The sequence below is a fragment of the Peromyscus eremicus genome, chromosome 1 (genome assembly GCF_949786415.1).
Source record: "Peromyscus eremicus chromosome 1, PerEre_H2_v1, whole genome shotgun sequence".
In the NCBI taxonomy this organism is placed as follows: Eukaryota; Metazoa; Chordata; class Mammalia; order Rodentia; family Cricetidae; genus Peromyscus; species Peromyscus eremicus.
Genome location: NC_081416.1, coordinates 86,655,453 through 86,672,514, shown reverse-complemented (window position 1 = coordinate 86,672,514; position 17,062 = coordinate 86,655,453). Strand labels below are relative to the sequence as shown.

The 17,062-nt window shown below is 43.8% G+C and overlaps 1 protein-coding gene across 1 annotated transcript in view; it reads right to left on the bottom strand.

Moving 5' to 3' along the window:
- Positions 1–17,062, bottom strand: part of Sox6 (SRY-box transcription factor 6) — a 507,780-nt gene that overhangs the window by 29,131 nt on the left and 461,587 nt on the right. Inside the window, exons 12-13 of the mRNA XM_059259600.1 lie at positions 16,474–16,546; positions 16,250–16,358 (exon numbers count right to left, since the gene is read on the bottom strand). Coding sequence (XP_059115583.1) covers positions 16,250–16,358; positions 16,474–16,546 — 182 coding nt within the window. The remainder of the gene's footprint in view (positions 1–16,249; positions 16,359–16,473; positions 16,547–17,062) is intronic.

The window sequence follows — 17,062 nt, the reverse complement described above, 5'->3', positions numbered from 1 at the left end:
ATTGTGCACAAAACAATATTTACACAGTGCTTTCATGAAATACATGACCTCAGTCCTCCTCATAATACTTTGAAATGGGTATGAAGGTAGACAGCATTTGGACCAAGGCTCCAATTTTATGGAACCATTCTCTGTCGTAATCAGTGTCCATCATACTAATAAGGAACAGCCACACCTAGAACTCGGGTCTGCCAGCTTTCAGTCTTAGCACATCTCCTCTAGGGCAAAGTTCCCAAATCAGCATGGGGAGATTTGAGAAAACTGAATTTCAGAGCCACCACTCTCCAGCTGGAATATAAGTTTCTCCCTGTAAGGATGCTCTTCCTTGCATAGATAAGTACACCCAAGAAGCCCATGCAGGGTTTGAAGTTCACGTCCTTAATTAAGGCATTCTGAAATGCTGCCCTGAAGATGCACAAACACTTGCAGAAAGCACTGAGGACTGAGATTACAGCAGGGATTAGAAGGGTGCTAAATGAAGGCATCCCCTGATTTCAGGGTTATGAGAGCGTTACTGTAGACAGCGTTTCTCTGTTTTTCTATTAGAAACTCCCTTCTTTTTAAAAGATTAACAAGAAGAACCAAAAGGGAATTCCCTAAGGTCAGCTCTGAGGAAACATAGACTCTAATTCAATAACTCGGCTACTGCCCTGAAAAAGGCTTTATTATTGCAACATCCATATGGAGCCAATTGGACATTAATGGCTAATCAATCCCTCTGCTTTCTATTCTACTTAAAGTGTCACAAACCATGTTTAGATTAGTCCGTTTCCTGCTAAGGATTGCTCAAGATGTCTTTTGTTCTTTCAGGCCCAGCCTGATGGAGGCAGCTTAAACAAACACACGAGCGGAGTGGCGCAGGAGTTATAAAGTGCCATATGTGAATGAACAAAGGGGGCTATACTAAAGCCTTTTGTGGTATTTGTTAATGTTTTTCATCTGAGCTTAAAAAGGCTTAATGACTTTGTGGTGAGCTGGTGCATGTGGCCCGTGGCTTTGCAAAATGAAGGGAATTCTCACCAGTGGCTCAGCAGTCTCCTGCTCTAGGTTTTGGTTTAATTTTTTCCTTAATTCTCAAGTTATATTTGCTTTATACAGATAGCTGAACAGAGTCCTTTAGCGTGTTTCAGCTACAGACTCCCATGGCAGCCGGGATGACTTCTGAGCTTCTGTATTTTAATGACCTGAAAGTGGCACAGAGCACGGGATATTCCACTTATCTGTATGCCATATGTAGCTCACGAGGGCTTGTGTGCCAGTGAGCCCAGGTGAAAAGCAATGTTCAGTTTGAACTAGAGATCACTGGGGATGAAATAAGACAATAAGCCAGGCGGTGGTGGCGCACGCCTTTAATCCCAGCACTCGGGAGGCAGAGGCAGGCGGATCTCTGTGAGTTCGAGGCCAGCCTGGACTACCAAGTAAGTCCCAGGAAAGGCGCAAAGCTACACAGAGAAACCCTGTCTCGAAAAAACCAAAAAAAAAAAAAAAAAAGAAAGAAAAAAAGAAATAAGACAATAACCAGTTTGGGCTTCCTAGGACTTCAGGGGAACCAGGCTCTGGTAAAAGCAGAGGCCCGGGGAGGACATGGAGGCTGCTGAAAGCTGGTGAACTAAATAATGCACACAGCTCAGCAGCTTCTGGCTTCACCCAGTCCTGTTCCTACCATAGACTATATGAAATGAAGCACAAACCAAGGCGAAGAAAAGCTTATAAACAAGACGTTACTTGATCCATCTTCCCGATTCTCCCCTTGCTGATTGCCCCGCCCTCCAGGTCTCTGCCACACTACTTTAAAATCTAGCCTTCTGGTTTGTGTTCTTTCTTTCCAGGTTTGGATACTTTAACCTCCACAGAAATACCATTTTCTGACTTCCGACAGAGAGGAACGTCACACATTCACTTAGGACCAGGCCACTCCTATATCTAAACCTCTCCAATGGCCCACACATCCCCGTGCCCATAGATGAACCTCACGCCCCAGAGCAGCAGGTAAGTTTGTTTCTCTGTATGGCTCCAGTGCCATTTCTTGCTGCTCTACTCAAAGCACGTTTTTGTTTTTTAGTAGTGTACTTCCTCTAGTTCGTACACACTGTTTTCATGCTATGAATCCCAGCTCTCTATTTTCCTGCAATGGCATGCCCATCTTGCAATCACTCCCTGAAGACACATTTTAAGGACTGTCCATCCTATGAAAGTCTGACATGTTTGCCAGGTTTAACTAAGCATTCTAGGTTCCAATAGGAGATACCCTGTTCCTTATGCCTATTTCTAACCTGATGTTTACCCTAATTTATCCGTATCGCCAGTTACATGTGCCTACCTTCTCCAAATGCAGTGAGTGCATGATGTCCTATTTATAGCTCATGCCAGGGACTAGCAAGTCAGCCATAAAGTAAATGCTGAAACATACCGAGACAGCAGGACACAGCAACTATCTGCCACACTAGGGATCTTAGAGACATGTCTGTTGTTTCCTGGTATCTGGGAGTTTCTGCACTTGGACTGTAACTAAGTACCCATTGGATTTCTGATATAAGAAATGTCAAGTGTATGGAAAAAAACAAACAAACAAAAAACCCCAAAACATATGCCTACTGTTTTTTGAGAGGCAAACAATGTCATTTCTCCTTTTGCTACTTCTGTTGACTTGCCACACCGAGCAGTTCTTATCTGCTACCTCACCACTTCCTGGACAACCCTGGCAAAACAGTAAGAGGGTCTGAACTTCTTGAGAGTTTTAAGTCTAAATGCTGTTGCCAGTACCGTAGGGTGTGTGTAAATATGTAAACGGATGCATGCATGAACTCATAAAACCACACAATGGAACCTTCCTTGAATAGCATAAAATTAGGGTAAGACAAGCTCATAAAATCGGAGAACTTGTACATAAAAGGGATAAAAGGAACACTTAATACACATCTATTGTTCCACAGGAAGTAATGAGAAGTCAAATGACGCCTAAGCTTCAGTTAGTAAATAACAAAGGCACACTGGCAGCTCTGATGTTCCTGCCCCAAGATCACATACTTGTCATCAGCATAAAGGTTGAAAATGGCACAGTGAATTGTCTCAGCCACCTCTATACTTAGCTCCACCAACTCCCAGCAATGAACTTCACGGGCCCCTCTCCTGTGTTTCACTTTATTTCGTTGTTCTAGGGAGTCTTTCTCTTCGACATTATCTTGCCAAAACAAGTGTAGTTATGGCTTTATCAAAAGGCATCTTCTGAGGCCAGGACAATATGGCACCATCCCTGAAGTGGCCTTTGCAATCCGGAAAAGGTACAGTGCCCTTTTCTTCGAAGACAGCCGAACAGGCAATGGGCCGATGGCTTCTGATGTGCAATGGAACAGCAGCTGAAACAGTTATTCTTGAAGAGTAACTAAGCTCACGCCTCTCAATAGTAGAATGGCATTTAATAGAGGGATGTGAAAAAGAACGGGATGCTGAGATGAAGCCACATATACACAGCCAAGAAGAATGGACAGCTGAATTAAAAAAACATCAACAATTTCCAGAATTTAAAATCCTGAATCATGACAGGACACTAGTGGAATTCAGGTGTTTCTGGTACATGGACTGCTCTCACCCAATGTGAGGTTGAACTGTTGACCTTGTGTACATCCTACTTCACAAATGAGTCTGTCAGATACGCAAAGCCTATAGGCTGAAGATGATGCCCCAACACTGAGGAGAAACCTCAGGTGAATGTCCAGGCAGCTGGCTGTTTCTGTCAATTCATAATTTTTTTGGAATTTGCTTGCATGTACTTCCTGTTTTTATTTTTTATTAGGTAATATTATTTTCCTTCTTGGATCTCTGAGGGAGTTGAAGAGTAGTTAGTTATAGTTGAAGACTAGTTAGGATAGAAAGTGAATTAGGTACATTTTGGACTTACCAAAATAGGATAGATAATGGATTTTCTCTGAATTTGTCAAATACAAATGGACTAGACATTGTTTAGGTGTTTATTACTTGTATATATTGTATATAGTTATTGTACTTTTATATATAGTTTTTCTTATGTTAGTTATAACCTTTTTCCTTTTTTCTTTTTATTAAAATAGAAAAGGGGAAATATGGTGGTATTTTATTTGTACTGAAATGTGATTTTAGTTGTATGTTAATAAATAAAGTTGCCCAGGGATCAGAGCTATTAGAGCCATAGCAAAAGCTGGGCGTTGGTGGTGCACGCCTTTAATCCCAGCACTTGGTAGGCAGAGCTAGGTAGATCTCTGTGTGTTCAAGGATACAGCCAGCATTGGAGACACATGCCTTTAATCTTAATACCAACCATAGAAGACCTGGAGGTCTATACAGACAGGTAGTGACGAGGCAGTCATGTGGTTGGTTTTATGACCAATGAGAAGGCAGAACAGAAAGTCTATATAAAGACAAACAGACAGGAAGTAGGTCTCTTTTGGAGAGGTCTCTTGGCTGAAGAGGCTAGGTGCAGCAGGTGGGTAAGGCTCTTAGCTTTGATCTCATGGCTTTCATCTTTGCATTGGTTCTGTGTTTCTTATTTAATAAGACAGTTGGTTACATCTACAACATTAGAATGGGAGAATGCCATTTATGGGTCCAGGAAAAACTAACTTTGTTTTCAAAGCTGGCATATGTAAAGGGTATGAGAAAGAGGTGCCCAAGGCTCAGAGTAGTGACTCTAACTACAAAAGCCAGCAAATATCTCCATCCTAAAACCTCAACAGAATAATTAATGGTATCTGATATCTGTATGGTTCAAAGTGTTAAAAAAATAAAGCTTTCACACATGTTTTTCCCCCTTGATTTTTAATGGAAAGCATAGGAAAAGCTATTCCAACAAAGGCCATTGGTTCAATCAGCTCTTTTTGGAGAAAACTGGGAAACAGTTTGGCTAAGATGCTATGTGTGCATTTCTATAGATCTGACAATGAATTATACAGTTAATCTTTCTTAGATAAGTGAATTACTTCTTCAGTCTATAATTTCATCTGCCTATATAAGAGGGTTAATAGTTTCTACTTTGCAGCATTTAGTTGAGGGGGAATGGGAATGCTTGTAAATTCCAGAACAGGGACTGGAACCCCAAGAACCTCCAGCAGTGGGGTGTGTGTGTGTGTGTGTGTGTGTGTGTGTGTGTGTGTGTGTGTGTGTAGTGGAGGGCAAGGCTGTGTTCATTCTAGTCCTGCAAGGGCAGAACAGGTGACCTCAGTGGCATCCATCTTCTTTCTGGACTCTCTTCATATCTCCTTGATGCTTCCTAGATTTCATGTTCTGTTCTTTAGATGGTTAAAAATAAACACACAAGTTAGCTGGAGGGGGTGGGCACAATTGACTCCTTCACAGAATAAAGCTCCAAAGCCAAATATGTTTCCAAAGGGTCTGTGTGATACAAACTAAAAGGAAGTAAATGTTCATAAAGTCCACCCAAGGTCATTCCACACCTCCTGCTTCCCCGACACCATGTTCCTAGTGTGAGACCTGCCACGAAACCTGGCTGCTGGGCCAAATAAAGAGAGACTTTTTCTCCTCTCTCTCTCTTCCTTTGAGACAATGTCTCAGGTCATCTGGCTTTAAACAAACTAAGTAGCTGAGGATGGCCTTAAAGAGCCAATCCTCCTGCTTTTCCCTCCTAAGTCCTGGGGTCACAGGCATGCACCACGCCACCCACAGTGCATGAAGTTAGAGGGGCTAGAGCCTGGGCTTCCGTGTTCTAGGTGGGCACTCAACCAACTGAGCTCTGCCCCCAGTGCTGGAAGACAGTGCTATCATATGAACTTAGACATCAGGGTTTTCATGAAGGACCCAATGGAATGACAAAGGGTTGGGGTCATTGGCTATAAAACTAACAAAGAGATGAGAAGGTCCTAGGGCTCCTTCAGGCTTGCTTTTCCACCTTACACTCTAAGTGGCTGTGACCACCAATGCAGAGCCACTCTCACCCTGCTTTACTTTGTTCTCAAGCAGGACCCACCTTCCCGCAGAACATGGGATGGACACTGTGATTTCTCTGCCAGGAAAGTAAGCCTATATTCTATTTACTTGAGACACTACATTGTAGTTCAGTTACTTTTTATGAACGAATCCTAAGCATATCTGCAGACAACATAGGTACACACTGATAGTTACTGTGCAATCTCTCTGGCACCATGGTCTAACTTGGAGCAGCATGTGTAGGATGTTTTAAGCATATACTAGACAAAAGCAACTGGAACATTCACTCTCCTAAGTGAGGGGTCCAAGTCCAAAACTGACTTGTCACTCAGGCAGATAGGCTTGTCCACATCTCAGAAGAGAGGAGAACAATAGTTGTTTTCAGTAGATTCCCATGAAAACCCACCTAACACCTGCTCAGCTTTCTTATGGCTCAGCATGGACAGAGGAGGAATTCAGGGGCTAGCTGAGCTCTAAGCCCCCTTGTTGCTTTCCTTACTCTCCTCAGCCTCTTGGATCTATGTCATTCTTTAACAATGAAATGTTAATGCCTGTCTACTTGATGACAAAGTCCAAATTCCTCACCCTGGCACTCAAGGCCCTCTGCAACAGGGAGTCCAGCTACTTCTAGAAGGTATTCAAGTCAGCAAATGTGAGTGGAGTATAAACGTGAGGCTTAGCCTTGGAACAGAGGACACAGGTAAGAAGGATGACTCCGTTCTCCTGGAGCTTCCCACCTGCTTTATTGTCTGGGTCTGTTTTTATTATTCTGTCTGCTGAGTGTCCCCGCCCTTCCTGTCTGTCTACCCTAGGCTTATGTCCAGCAATACCCTCTGGTCTTCCAGAATTCTGCTGTCCACAAGCACTGCAGCTTCCTCCTCTAACGGGCACTTCCCCTCTTTCCCCAGAGATGTGCTTGAATATGAAATATGGTAGACTGCTTTGCCTCTTGTGTGTGCTAGCCATGGAACCCCAGCTGTATGAGTAACTCTTCGAGAAACAATGTGGCATATATTTTTAAAATCCTTTCTTACACATGGGGAGTGGAGAAAGCCCCAAGTGAGTAAAATCCTGAATGAATGTGTATTCTATAGCCATGTCAAGGATCATAGTCTCAGATGATAGTAAAATATAGGATAAAGAAAAAAAACTAGGAAGTCAATAACAGAAAAAATGGGGAGGTCTTTATAGGTGCTAGTTCTTTAAAACAATGTCAAAACAAAACAGAGTTGCAACTTTGAGAGGAAGGAAAGAGCCAATTAGGCTAAAAGGTTAGTTTCAAGTTCAATCCTGACTGTAAGCAAAGAAAATCTCAAGAGCATTCAGAACTGGCCTCATGCATTTTGAATCCCACTAACCTAAGATTGACCTGAATGTTACAACCTCATATAGAAAGCCAAATGGCTCTTGTTGCCAGAAGAGGAGGATTCTGGGACAGGGACCTAGACAAATATCACAGCTTAGGAGCTCCGTAGTCCATGCATACATGCTAGATAGACCTCTGTGAACATGCTCACTCTAGTAGACTGGTTTACATGAAGCTGACAGGCCCATGGCTGAGGAAGCAGTCCCATGGGAGCTTGTGCTGGCTATTCTTGTCTTGGGTCTGATTTTCATGGTAGGAGGTATTAGTCCTTGTCATTTGTTTGCTGTAGAGTTGGGGACCACTCTGTGATATAGCAATAGCATAGACAGGCATCTCTACCTTGGGATAAGAGCATTCTGTCTGAAGAGTATCAGTGTGTGTGTGTGTGTGTGTGTGTGTGTGTGTGTGTGTGTGTGTATGTGTGTGTGTGTGTGGTGATTGTACACACTGTCACTGATAGATCTTTGCAGTGCAGTCCACAGAGAAACCACCCATTGGGTGGGGCTCATTTCTTCACAGGTAGTTGGGCTCTTCAAGCCCAGCGACTATGGGAAGCAGGCTGAGTTCCCCTTATGAAGTATCGGGACGCAGCTACACAAAACCCTTGACATTTCACTCTCTTGCCCCACCAGGCCCATCTATCACTTGAAGAGTTCAATGGAAATTGTTTTCTCCCAACATTAAAAGTTATTTGGGAGCTTTTAAGACACAGCAAATATATGTCTGTAAGAGAAGTTTATTTGCTTGTTTAAGAGCCCTGCACTTTATATATAGAGCTGATATAAAGTGGTGCACAGGAACCTCTAAAACGGTTTATATCCACAGTAAAATACATTTTTGTGATACTCATACAACAGTTAGCCCAGAACTGAGGGCTTTGTGAACTCTGCTGATCCCCTGCCTCTGCAGCTGTTACTTATCTCTCCATATGTCAGGCCTCCCTCACTGCCCAGCTTGCCTCAGATACCTGCCTACTGGTTCCTCACAGTTCTTTTGCCTAGGGTCTCTAAGATGCCTCAACATGTTGCTTCAGGCAGCCATAGAGGGCCATATGATAGACCTGAAGCACAGCCCTGGCTAATACACCTGCTGATTCACTGAAGTCTTTTCTGCTTATAGGTATGTTTCTTCACCCTTTACTCCAGGTACATGTTCTAGCAGCTGGATACCCTTCTGAGAAAAGACACACCAGCTCTGGCATATGTCCATACACACACAAAAAAAATCACTGGGCTGAGGGTATAGCTCAGTGGTAGGTCACTTGCCTAGCATGAACAAGGCTCCATGTTCAATTCTCACTACTAGAAAAACAGACCAACAAACAAATGGCAAGATCACATGGTCCCTAATTGATACTTGCTATATTCTAGCTGTGTTAAGGGTAAATGAGTCCAGTTACAAGGCAGTAAAATTAGAGAGTTAAAGAAACCAACAGCCCTGTCACTAGAAACCATCTAAATGATATCACTACTTCTTAATCTCTGAGTCACTACCCGCAAAAGACCATTTAGCCAAACATAGAGCTTGTGAAGAGGGTGGTAACAGTAAAAGGCTCCTGAACACACAGTGACCTCAAACTAATTCAAAACCAAGCACATAATGTACCTGAAGTGTTTCTGGAAGCATCCACCTGTGTTGTAGCAGGTAGGTTCACTGCAGCCTGGGCTCTGAACACAGGCCGTCTGCCTGACACTGTACTTGACATACGGCACCAACCTCCTCTGCTCAGGTCTGAGATCACAGCATGCTGTGAATCAGTGTTTTCACTGTACTCACGGTTTTATGTTCTTACAGAGACATAATGGCTTTATCATAGAAAACAAAGATTTTTATTATCTTTCTATCGTCATCTGTCAACATGTTAGCATCAATCAAACAGTGCGTCTATGGATTGTATTGCATTAGAATGCTCAGTTTTAAAAATTGCCAATTGAGATACTGACTTGGGTTTCATAAAAATCACTAAATTAAATTTTAGCTTGGGATTAGGACAATTTCCAACAATTTCTGAAATGAGCCTAAACACACTTCTGCTATTTTGTACTGCCTATTTAGATAGAGGGGATTTCTCAGCATTGACAATTATAAAATCCAAGTGTCAATCAACTCGGAAAAATGCTGAAGGTGCCCCACCTCTTGTAGCATCAAATACACAGCCAAGATCTAATTCCTCCTGCAAAAACAAATAAGCACAGCCATGTCAGTAGCTGCAAGCATGCTTTCGTCTTTGATAAACTATAAAATTAGATTTATACCAAAGAATTGTTTTAAAGCATATGTATTATTTATTATGAGTAAATGTTTGATTCATATACCTCTTTTATATACCTATATGGGTATTTAAAACCTACAAGGTCTTGTCAACTTTCTCAAGTGAAAGTGAGTAATGAGGAAAGTTTAGAGCCCCGCTCTCCATCAACCTCCTGACTCCAGGGTTAGAAAAACCATGGAGAGAAAATGACTGCCTAGTAGGAAACAATGGGATACAAGTCCCCTAGCTCTTGAGCAGACATGTGATGGGTGAAGGGGAGGGTGGCATCTAGCATGGTCCCAAAGTCTTATTCTGTCGGAGTCTAGAAATCAGGCTAGCCTCTTTGGGTAGAAGTTAAAGGGAGCAGACATACATTGGTCTATAAATTATTAACAGAGAAGTAAGAACATTACAGTGAGCCTTTCAGGAACAAGCCAGTTCATCACTCTGGATCATCTGAACAAAGTGACCAGGGACCAGAAAAGGAACTGCTTAGCTGAAGCTGCAGGGCGGCAGGGGGCAGGAGTTCTCTCCTTTGTCCCAGATCTAAGGATCTGGTGTTGAAAGGTAAAGCATTGTACTCTGGTGCGCTTGAACCAGTGACCCTCACACTCCAAGGCACAAGTAGCCATAGCATTTGAATCCCACTTCAGATGAGGCCACAGTTTCTTCTGCTGCCTCCAATGAGTCCTGTATCATGGGTCTTCTCCCTTCAGGAAGAAGGATTCAGAGAGAGCAAGAGAAAGGAGAAAGTGTCAGAGACTTCAGAGTATGGGCCCAGGGGGAAGTGGGAGCACCAAGAGAGGACAAGCACGCAAGGTAACTGACACATTTTGAAGGAAAAGAAGGAAACACTGCAGTCTTCTGATTCTACAAGCGGAGAGCTTTAAGCTGGGGATAATAAAACTAACCTAAGATATAAGACTCTGGAACAACCAGAGGTTCAAAGAAGAAGAGGAAGAGGAAGAGGAGGAGGATGGGGAGAAAGAGGGGGAGGAGAGGGGGAGGAGGAGAAGTTGCACAACTCCAGGGAGGCTACCTAGAAAACAGGACCCTAAGAAAGACACAGGGATCGCCCAGTGACAGAGAAATGGATGAGAGCTACATGAACAACCTGGACAGAGTGGGGGTAATGAAGGGCGAGGTTCGAGGGAAAGAGAGCTTAGGGGACCAGGAGATCCCAGCTGGATCAACAACAGAGAGGGAGAACAAGAAATAAGTGACCATGATAAATGAAGACCACATGAGAATAGGAAGAAGCAAAGTGCTAGAGAGGCCCACAGAAATCCACAAAGATACCCCCACAACAGCCTGCTGGAAATGGGTGAGAGAAAGCCCGAACTGACCTCCTCTGGTGATAGGATGGCCAAACACCCTAACTGTTGTGCTAGGAATCTTATCCAATGACTGAGGGAACCAGATGCAGAGATCCACGGCCAGGCCCCAGGTGGAGCTCCAGGAGTCCAATTGGCGAGAAAGAGGAGGGTTTGTATGAGCGAGAATTGTTGAGACCAAGATTGGAAAAAGCACAGGGACAAATAGTCAAACAAATGGAAACACATGAACTATGAACCAATAGCTGAGGAGCCCCCAACTGGATCAGGCCCTCTGGATAAGTGAGACAGTTGATTAGCTTGATCTGTTTGGGAGGCATCCAGGCAGTGGGACCGGAACCTGTCCTCAGTGCATGAGCTGGCTGTTTGGAACCTGGGGCTTATGCAGGGACACTTAGCTCAGCCTAGGAGGAGGGGACTAGACCTGCCTAAACTGAATCTACCAGGTTGAACTCAATCCCCAGGGGAGTCTTTGCCCTGGAGGAGATGGGAATGGGGGGTGGGCTGGAGGGAAGGCGGTTGGGGGGAGGGGGTAGGACATATCCGTGGCTGATATGCAAAATTAAATTAAATTATAAAATAAAAAAATACAACAAAAAAAGAAAGGCAACTTTTGTTGTGATCCATTTCACCACTTATGAAGCTGAGGAAAGCTTCTGAGAGCTACACACCTACACAGGGAGTCCCTGGAATGGAATATCTGTTCCCATCAAATCTACCTGATGGGGATGGGGACTTAACTCAGTGGTAGAGCACTTGCCTAGCAGGCACAAGGCCCTGGGTTCAGTCCTCAGCTCTGGAAAAAAAACAAACAAACAAAATAACAAATCTACCTGAGTGCCTAATACACAGAGGACAACACACTGGTCCAATTCCAATGCAGATTATAAAACTCGGCCAAAGGCAATCCTCTTCAGAGCTTGTCCCTAAATGATAGGAACATATGCCATTGCTCCTCCCATCAAAACGAGGGACAGAGCCCTCCAAGGCTAGTAGATGAAGGTGAAGGTGAAAACGGGAGAAAGCAATGTTTTCTTACAAAACATGCTGCAAAGCAGTGTAAAACCACAGGTTCAGAAGGGGAACCGAGTGAGAAGGAAGGGAGAAAAGAGGAGAGAAACAGATGGGGGAGGGAGAGAAGAAGGAAGGGAGGGGAGGGGAGGGAGGGGAGGACATGGGAGAGAGAAGGATGGAGAGAGAGGGAAATGGGGAGAGAGCTTGTGCAGGGGGAGGTGAAGCTCCTCTGTGATAGGTAACAAATACTGCTGAAGTGCTGTTTTCATTAATAAACAGTAAAGCACAAAGAACATGAAAACTCACTTCAGCAAGTGGCAGAAATATATCCTCGAAGGCATTGTTCTCTTATTTCTCTGAAAATGAAAACCTAAATGGAACTGACTGAGCTTCCTGTGGATATATCATTTTCCTCACTAGAAACAGACTGTGTTTTCTGAAGACCATGACAACAGCCATGGGATTGGAAGGAAACGCAGAGATAATCAAATCCAACATGCCTCTTCTAAAAGAGAAAGGTACTTACGCTGGGCCATCAGTTGCTTGTCTCCAGCCATTGAGCAAAGGAGCTGTTTTCCAACCCCCCCCCCCCCCATAACCAAGCCAGAGCCCTTTCCATTGTAAATTCAACTTTGAAATCACAGGATTAGGGTAGGAAGTGAACTCTTGCTACAAAGAGCTGAGAGAGGGGAAACACCACACAGAAAGTCTATGGACAGTTCAACAGCTGTTTGTCATTTTTAATACAAGGTCACAAACCCAACTACTCAACTCTTCCCATTCTTACAAATCCTAGAGGGAAGTTAAAATGTTGTGTGGACTCCATACAAGTTAAGTCTTCATCAGCTTCTAAACATAACAGGACCTTAACCATGCTTCCTAAGTCCCCAGCGCCAGTGAAGTCGTAGCTTTATAAATATCGCGGTGAACAAGAAATGCTGTCTTGTCACATTCAAGCCAAATAACAGCTGGACTTTAAAAATAAAATTTTGAAGACATTTGCCTTTTATATTTCTAATTTCTGTTTTCCTTGCTTATGGTTTTGTCATTTGATTTTGATGAGTGGTTAATACACGTGCACAGCTGCCTCTTTGGGTGACCTTTTCTCTGCCTCCATGCCTAGGGCTGTGAAGCAGGCCTTCAAGCTGCTTACTGAGAAATAGCATCCTTGGCATGGTGGCAGACACAGACCTGGGAAGCATGGCTGGGACAGGACCTGCCTTCTAGGTGACTTACTTTTGTACTTAAGAAGCTGCACAGGACAGACCAGGAGTGTAAGGAGGGCAGAGATGACTGTTCCAAGGATGGAAGGAACTTGGAGATGATTATGCATGGATGGAAAGAGGTGATCTCCCAAGCTGGAGGCATAGCTCACCTTTCAGCTCAGGCTCCCTAAAGAGCTTGCTTTCTGGGTGCTTCGTAGAGGACCACAAAATTTTACTCTTAGAGTTTTGTTCTCAGTGATGAGAAGGTACACTCATGCACAGATTTCCCTTTGAATCTTATATCTGCCTCTCCCCCCCTCACCCCGACCATAAGCTCCAGCTACTGAAGGGCATCACTATTTTAACTTCACAGGGTTTACCCAAGGTCTAGTGCAGGGGATTGGCACACCATAGGCACTCAAGAAATGTTGGCCGAGTGTTTGTTCTGTTGGACCACACGGGCTTAGTGGGGAGTAAATACACTTGATTGTTGTTACTCTGACCCTCCAGCCCTTTTCCAATCTTCACGCTGAGGGGAAAATGAACAAGCAGAGTAGAAAGACTATTATGAGTACCTGCTAACTATCCTGACTTTAACATGAACTGTAACTCCAGCAGGATTTGCAATCAGCTCAGGCTTGAACAGATGCCAAGAACTAGCCTGGAGTCAGCAAAAGGCTGCTCCCCATTCCAGAAGTCCTCACAAAGGCACTGCACTGCTGTCCATATTAGTGCAGGTAACTCGACTCCATTCATGAACTCACAGTCCCCCAGAGGCACATGAGGTCTCAATGGCAACTTTGGGCAAGCTTCTGAAGGGAGGTTTTCACACGCTCTGTAAGCTCCTAGGCCACTACAGCCTGTCTACTGTTACACTCATCAGCATGCTGCTCCGTGTGATGGGGTAACATGAGAACTGATGTATGGCATGACCAGCTATATTTAGGGGAGAGGAAATGGGCCTTACTGAGGAAGGTCACAGAAGTTTGTTCAAAAAAAAATAATAAAGGCATTACAATTGTCTAACTTTACAGATACATAATATGGAAGCTAGGACCTGAATCTTCCATCTACTTTTAGCTCATTACTGGCATTGTCAACCACACCATGTTATTAATTTTTTTCAGCCTCAATCTTTTAACCTGTAAAATAGGGAAAAATAATACCAGCCATGTTATAACTAGCATTTTGGAGATTGACGTAGGAATATCATGTGTTTAAGGTCAGCTTGGGCTACATAATAAGACCCTATATAATAATAATAATAATAATAATAATAATAATAATAATAATAATAAATAATGATTTATTCAAAGAGTATTTAAAGACTTATGAGAAGAGGCAGTAAAAATAACAGATTCTCTGGCATATGAGCACTGGATAGATGTTTGCTAAAAAAAATATAATTAGGAAACTGTATTTGAAGCTATACAATGTGGGTATTGAGTGGAATTTCTACAATCCTTCTGTAGATTTTTCATTGCTGTTAAGGTTTTTATCTTTTTATAATGGCCAATAGTTCCATTCACACAATCTCATCAACTTGATTAGCAGCATTACTGGGAGGCAACTCACTATATTTAGAGCTAATATATAGTTAAGGAATCAAATGAAAGTGCTGGCAGAGCAAGGGTCAGGTACAGAGCTCTGTAACTCCTGGTTCATGGCCAAATGAACAGACTGGATTCCCCCAAAGTGATGGAGACTGCTTGCCTTACTATATCTAGCCAAAGATTTAGGCACTCCACAGTACAACTTCGCAAGGAGACTGAGACAGGCCTGATCTCAAACGCTTTTTTTGCAGATGGCCAGGCCACCTACTATGTCTGTGTCATAGTCAAACTATTAGCCATGTCAAGTATTTGGAATTCACAGCTGGCCAGACGGAAGAATCTCAATCCTTACCAGTGGAAGCCTGGTGGCAATGACAGTGTGCCTCTGACCATGTCGCTGTGCCCCGATACACACTCTTCATGGAGGGGATCAGGTAGAGTCCTGTTCTTAAATCCCTTGACCCTCACTTCCACTCACCTTCCTTTTTCTCTCCCCTCCCCTTCTGTCCCGTTCTTTCTGCTCTGCTACATTCTCTCTTTCTATCACACAAGCACACACAAATACATACCCACAGCATTCAACATATATGCTGACCCTTCGTACCTTTGCAGGACTACCCTCAAGAATGAGTATCTCCACCTGACATGGGAGCCATGCCTTCTGGAGAATCTGAGGCCTTGCTGCTGTCCACCACCACCCAGCTCTCAGGGGTCACATCAGGGATTTCCAAACTGTCTGGGGAGGCCCTGTTCAGACGTTGCTGAGAACTATCTTTGTGTGTGTTTAAGGGTCCTGTAAGAAACTCTGCCAGTAAAAGGGTAACCAGCAAGATTCTCCCCTTCAAGCTAAAATAGGACTTGCACTAGGATCTGAGCTGGGTAAAGGATCCCGTTACTCTTAGGAGAGCAAATCAATCTTCCCTGACTGGATGGATCCTGCCAAAGAAATAGCTAACAGGAAAGCCAGTCCCCACTCTGTGACGACACAGTAAATAACCAGGCCACATTACTAGCAAAGTGCTGACCTAACCTATAAATTGTACCCAGCCTCTGGGGAACAATTTCTGCTGACAGCTGCTTGGTGCATTTAAGACAAACAAACAAAAAGGAAGCAGAAGACAGGCATCAACACAGCTGCAGGTAGACATCCTGAGAGCGAGGCTGCTCTTTCCAGCAAACACTGAGCAGGCCTCAGCCATGGTTAGTGCGCAGGCCCAGAGCTGGGTCTTCCCTAAGCAACCAGGGGGCTTCTGCTGAACCTGTCCCACCTGGTTTACTGTGCCTAGGAATTACTTAATCTAGATTTCTCAAAGAAGTTCTCTTTGTATGTATCTTCTTTTTCCCAATAGGAATCTAGTGAGGTAGGTGATACTCTGAGATCTATTCATGGGAATGTAGGGGATTTTCCACTAAAACTTTTAAATAATATTGTGAGGGACTTGGATTGCTGTGTGTTCAGTAATAGAGAATCCAGCAGTGTCTCAAAGTCCTCAACTATAATACATACTGAGGATCAACATTTTTTTTTTTTTTTTGCCTAAAGAATCCAGCTAGTGACTCCCAAGAATGGCCATGAGGATCCTATGCCAAGCCAGGGAAAAGGTACTCACCCTCTGCATCTTCGGGCCGAGTGAGATCGATGACGCCTGGGCCCAGCTTCCCATCTTCACCTGACTTCCCTGTTAACTGGGGTCCCAAGTTCTCAAAACGTGTTCTTTCCTAGGAGAAAGAATAAGCAGAGGCTTACCCTAGGCTCACAGCAGCCGCTGGCTTCCTTCCCGTTTCTTTTTTGCTTAATTGGCAAAGCATGGCCTTCTGAACATGTCTGACCCACTCGGGCTCTGGAGACTGATTGCTGCAGGCTGATCATGTCACTGACAAAACCAGCAGTGTCTAAAAGGCCAAACCTGCAAGGAAGGGGAGGCCATGACAGGGACCTGCCAGCACTGCTCTGCCTGGCCAGTCCCCTATGTGTCAGATTTGCTTCTGGAATTTACACAAGGAATGTAACGGAGAGAGAGGGGCCAGATGTGCAAAACTTAAGAATGTTCTTACTAAAGCCTGCTGCTAAACTGAATGAGAGAACAACCTTGCAAGTTACAGATCAGGCTTTTGGTCAGTATTCCTGAGAAAAGGACATGATAGAACTTTATGTGCCAGCATTCCAAAGGCAAACGTGTAAACCATGGTGAGGTGGACACATTGCTCCTTTTCTTGGAGCAAGTCTTTCAACTGTGAATTCCTGGGAACTGAAGTGTGTATGACTCTCACCCTGTAAAGAAGCCAGAAAGGTTCAATACCCCTGCTGTTTTAGAAGGGAACCCCAAAGGTGTTTGCTTATTTACCAGTTCTTCTAAGAGCAGGAGTCTGAGGCAACACAATAGAATGATCAGTGGCAAGGGCTCACTGGCCATTGTTAATAT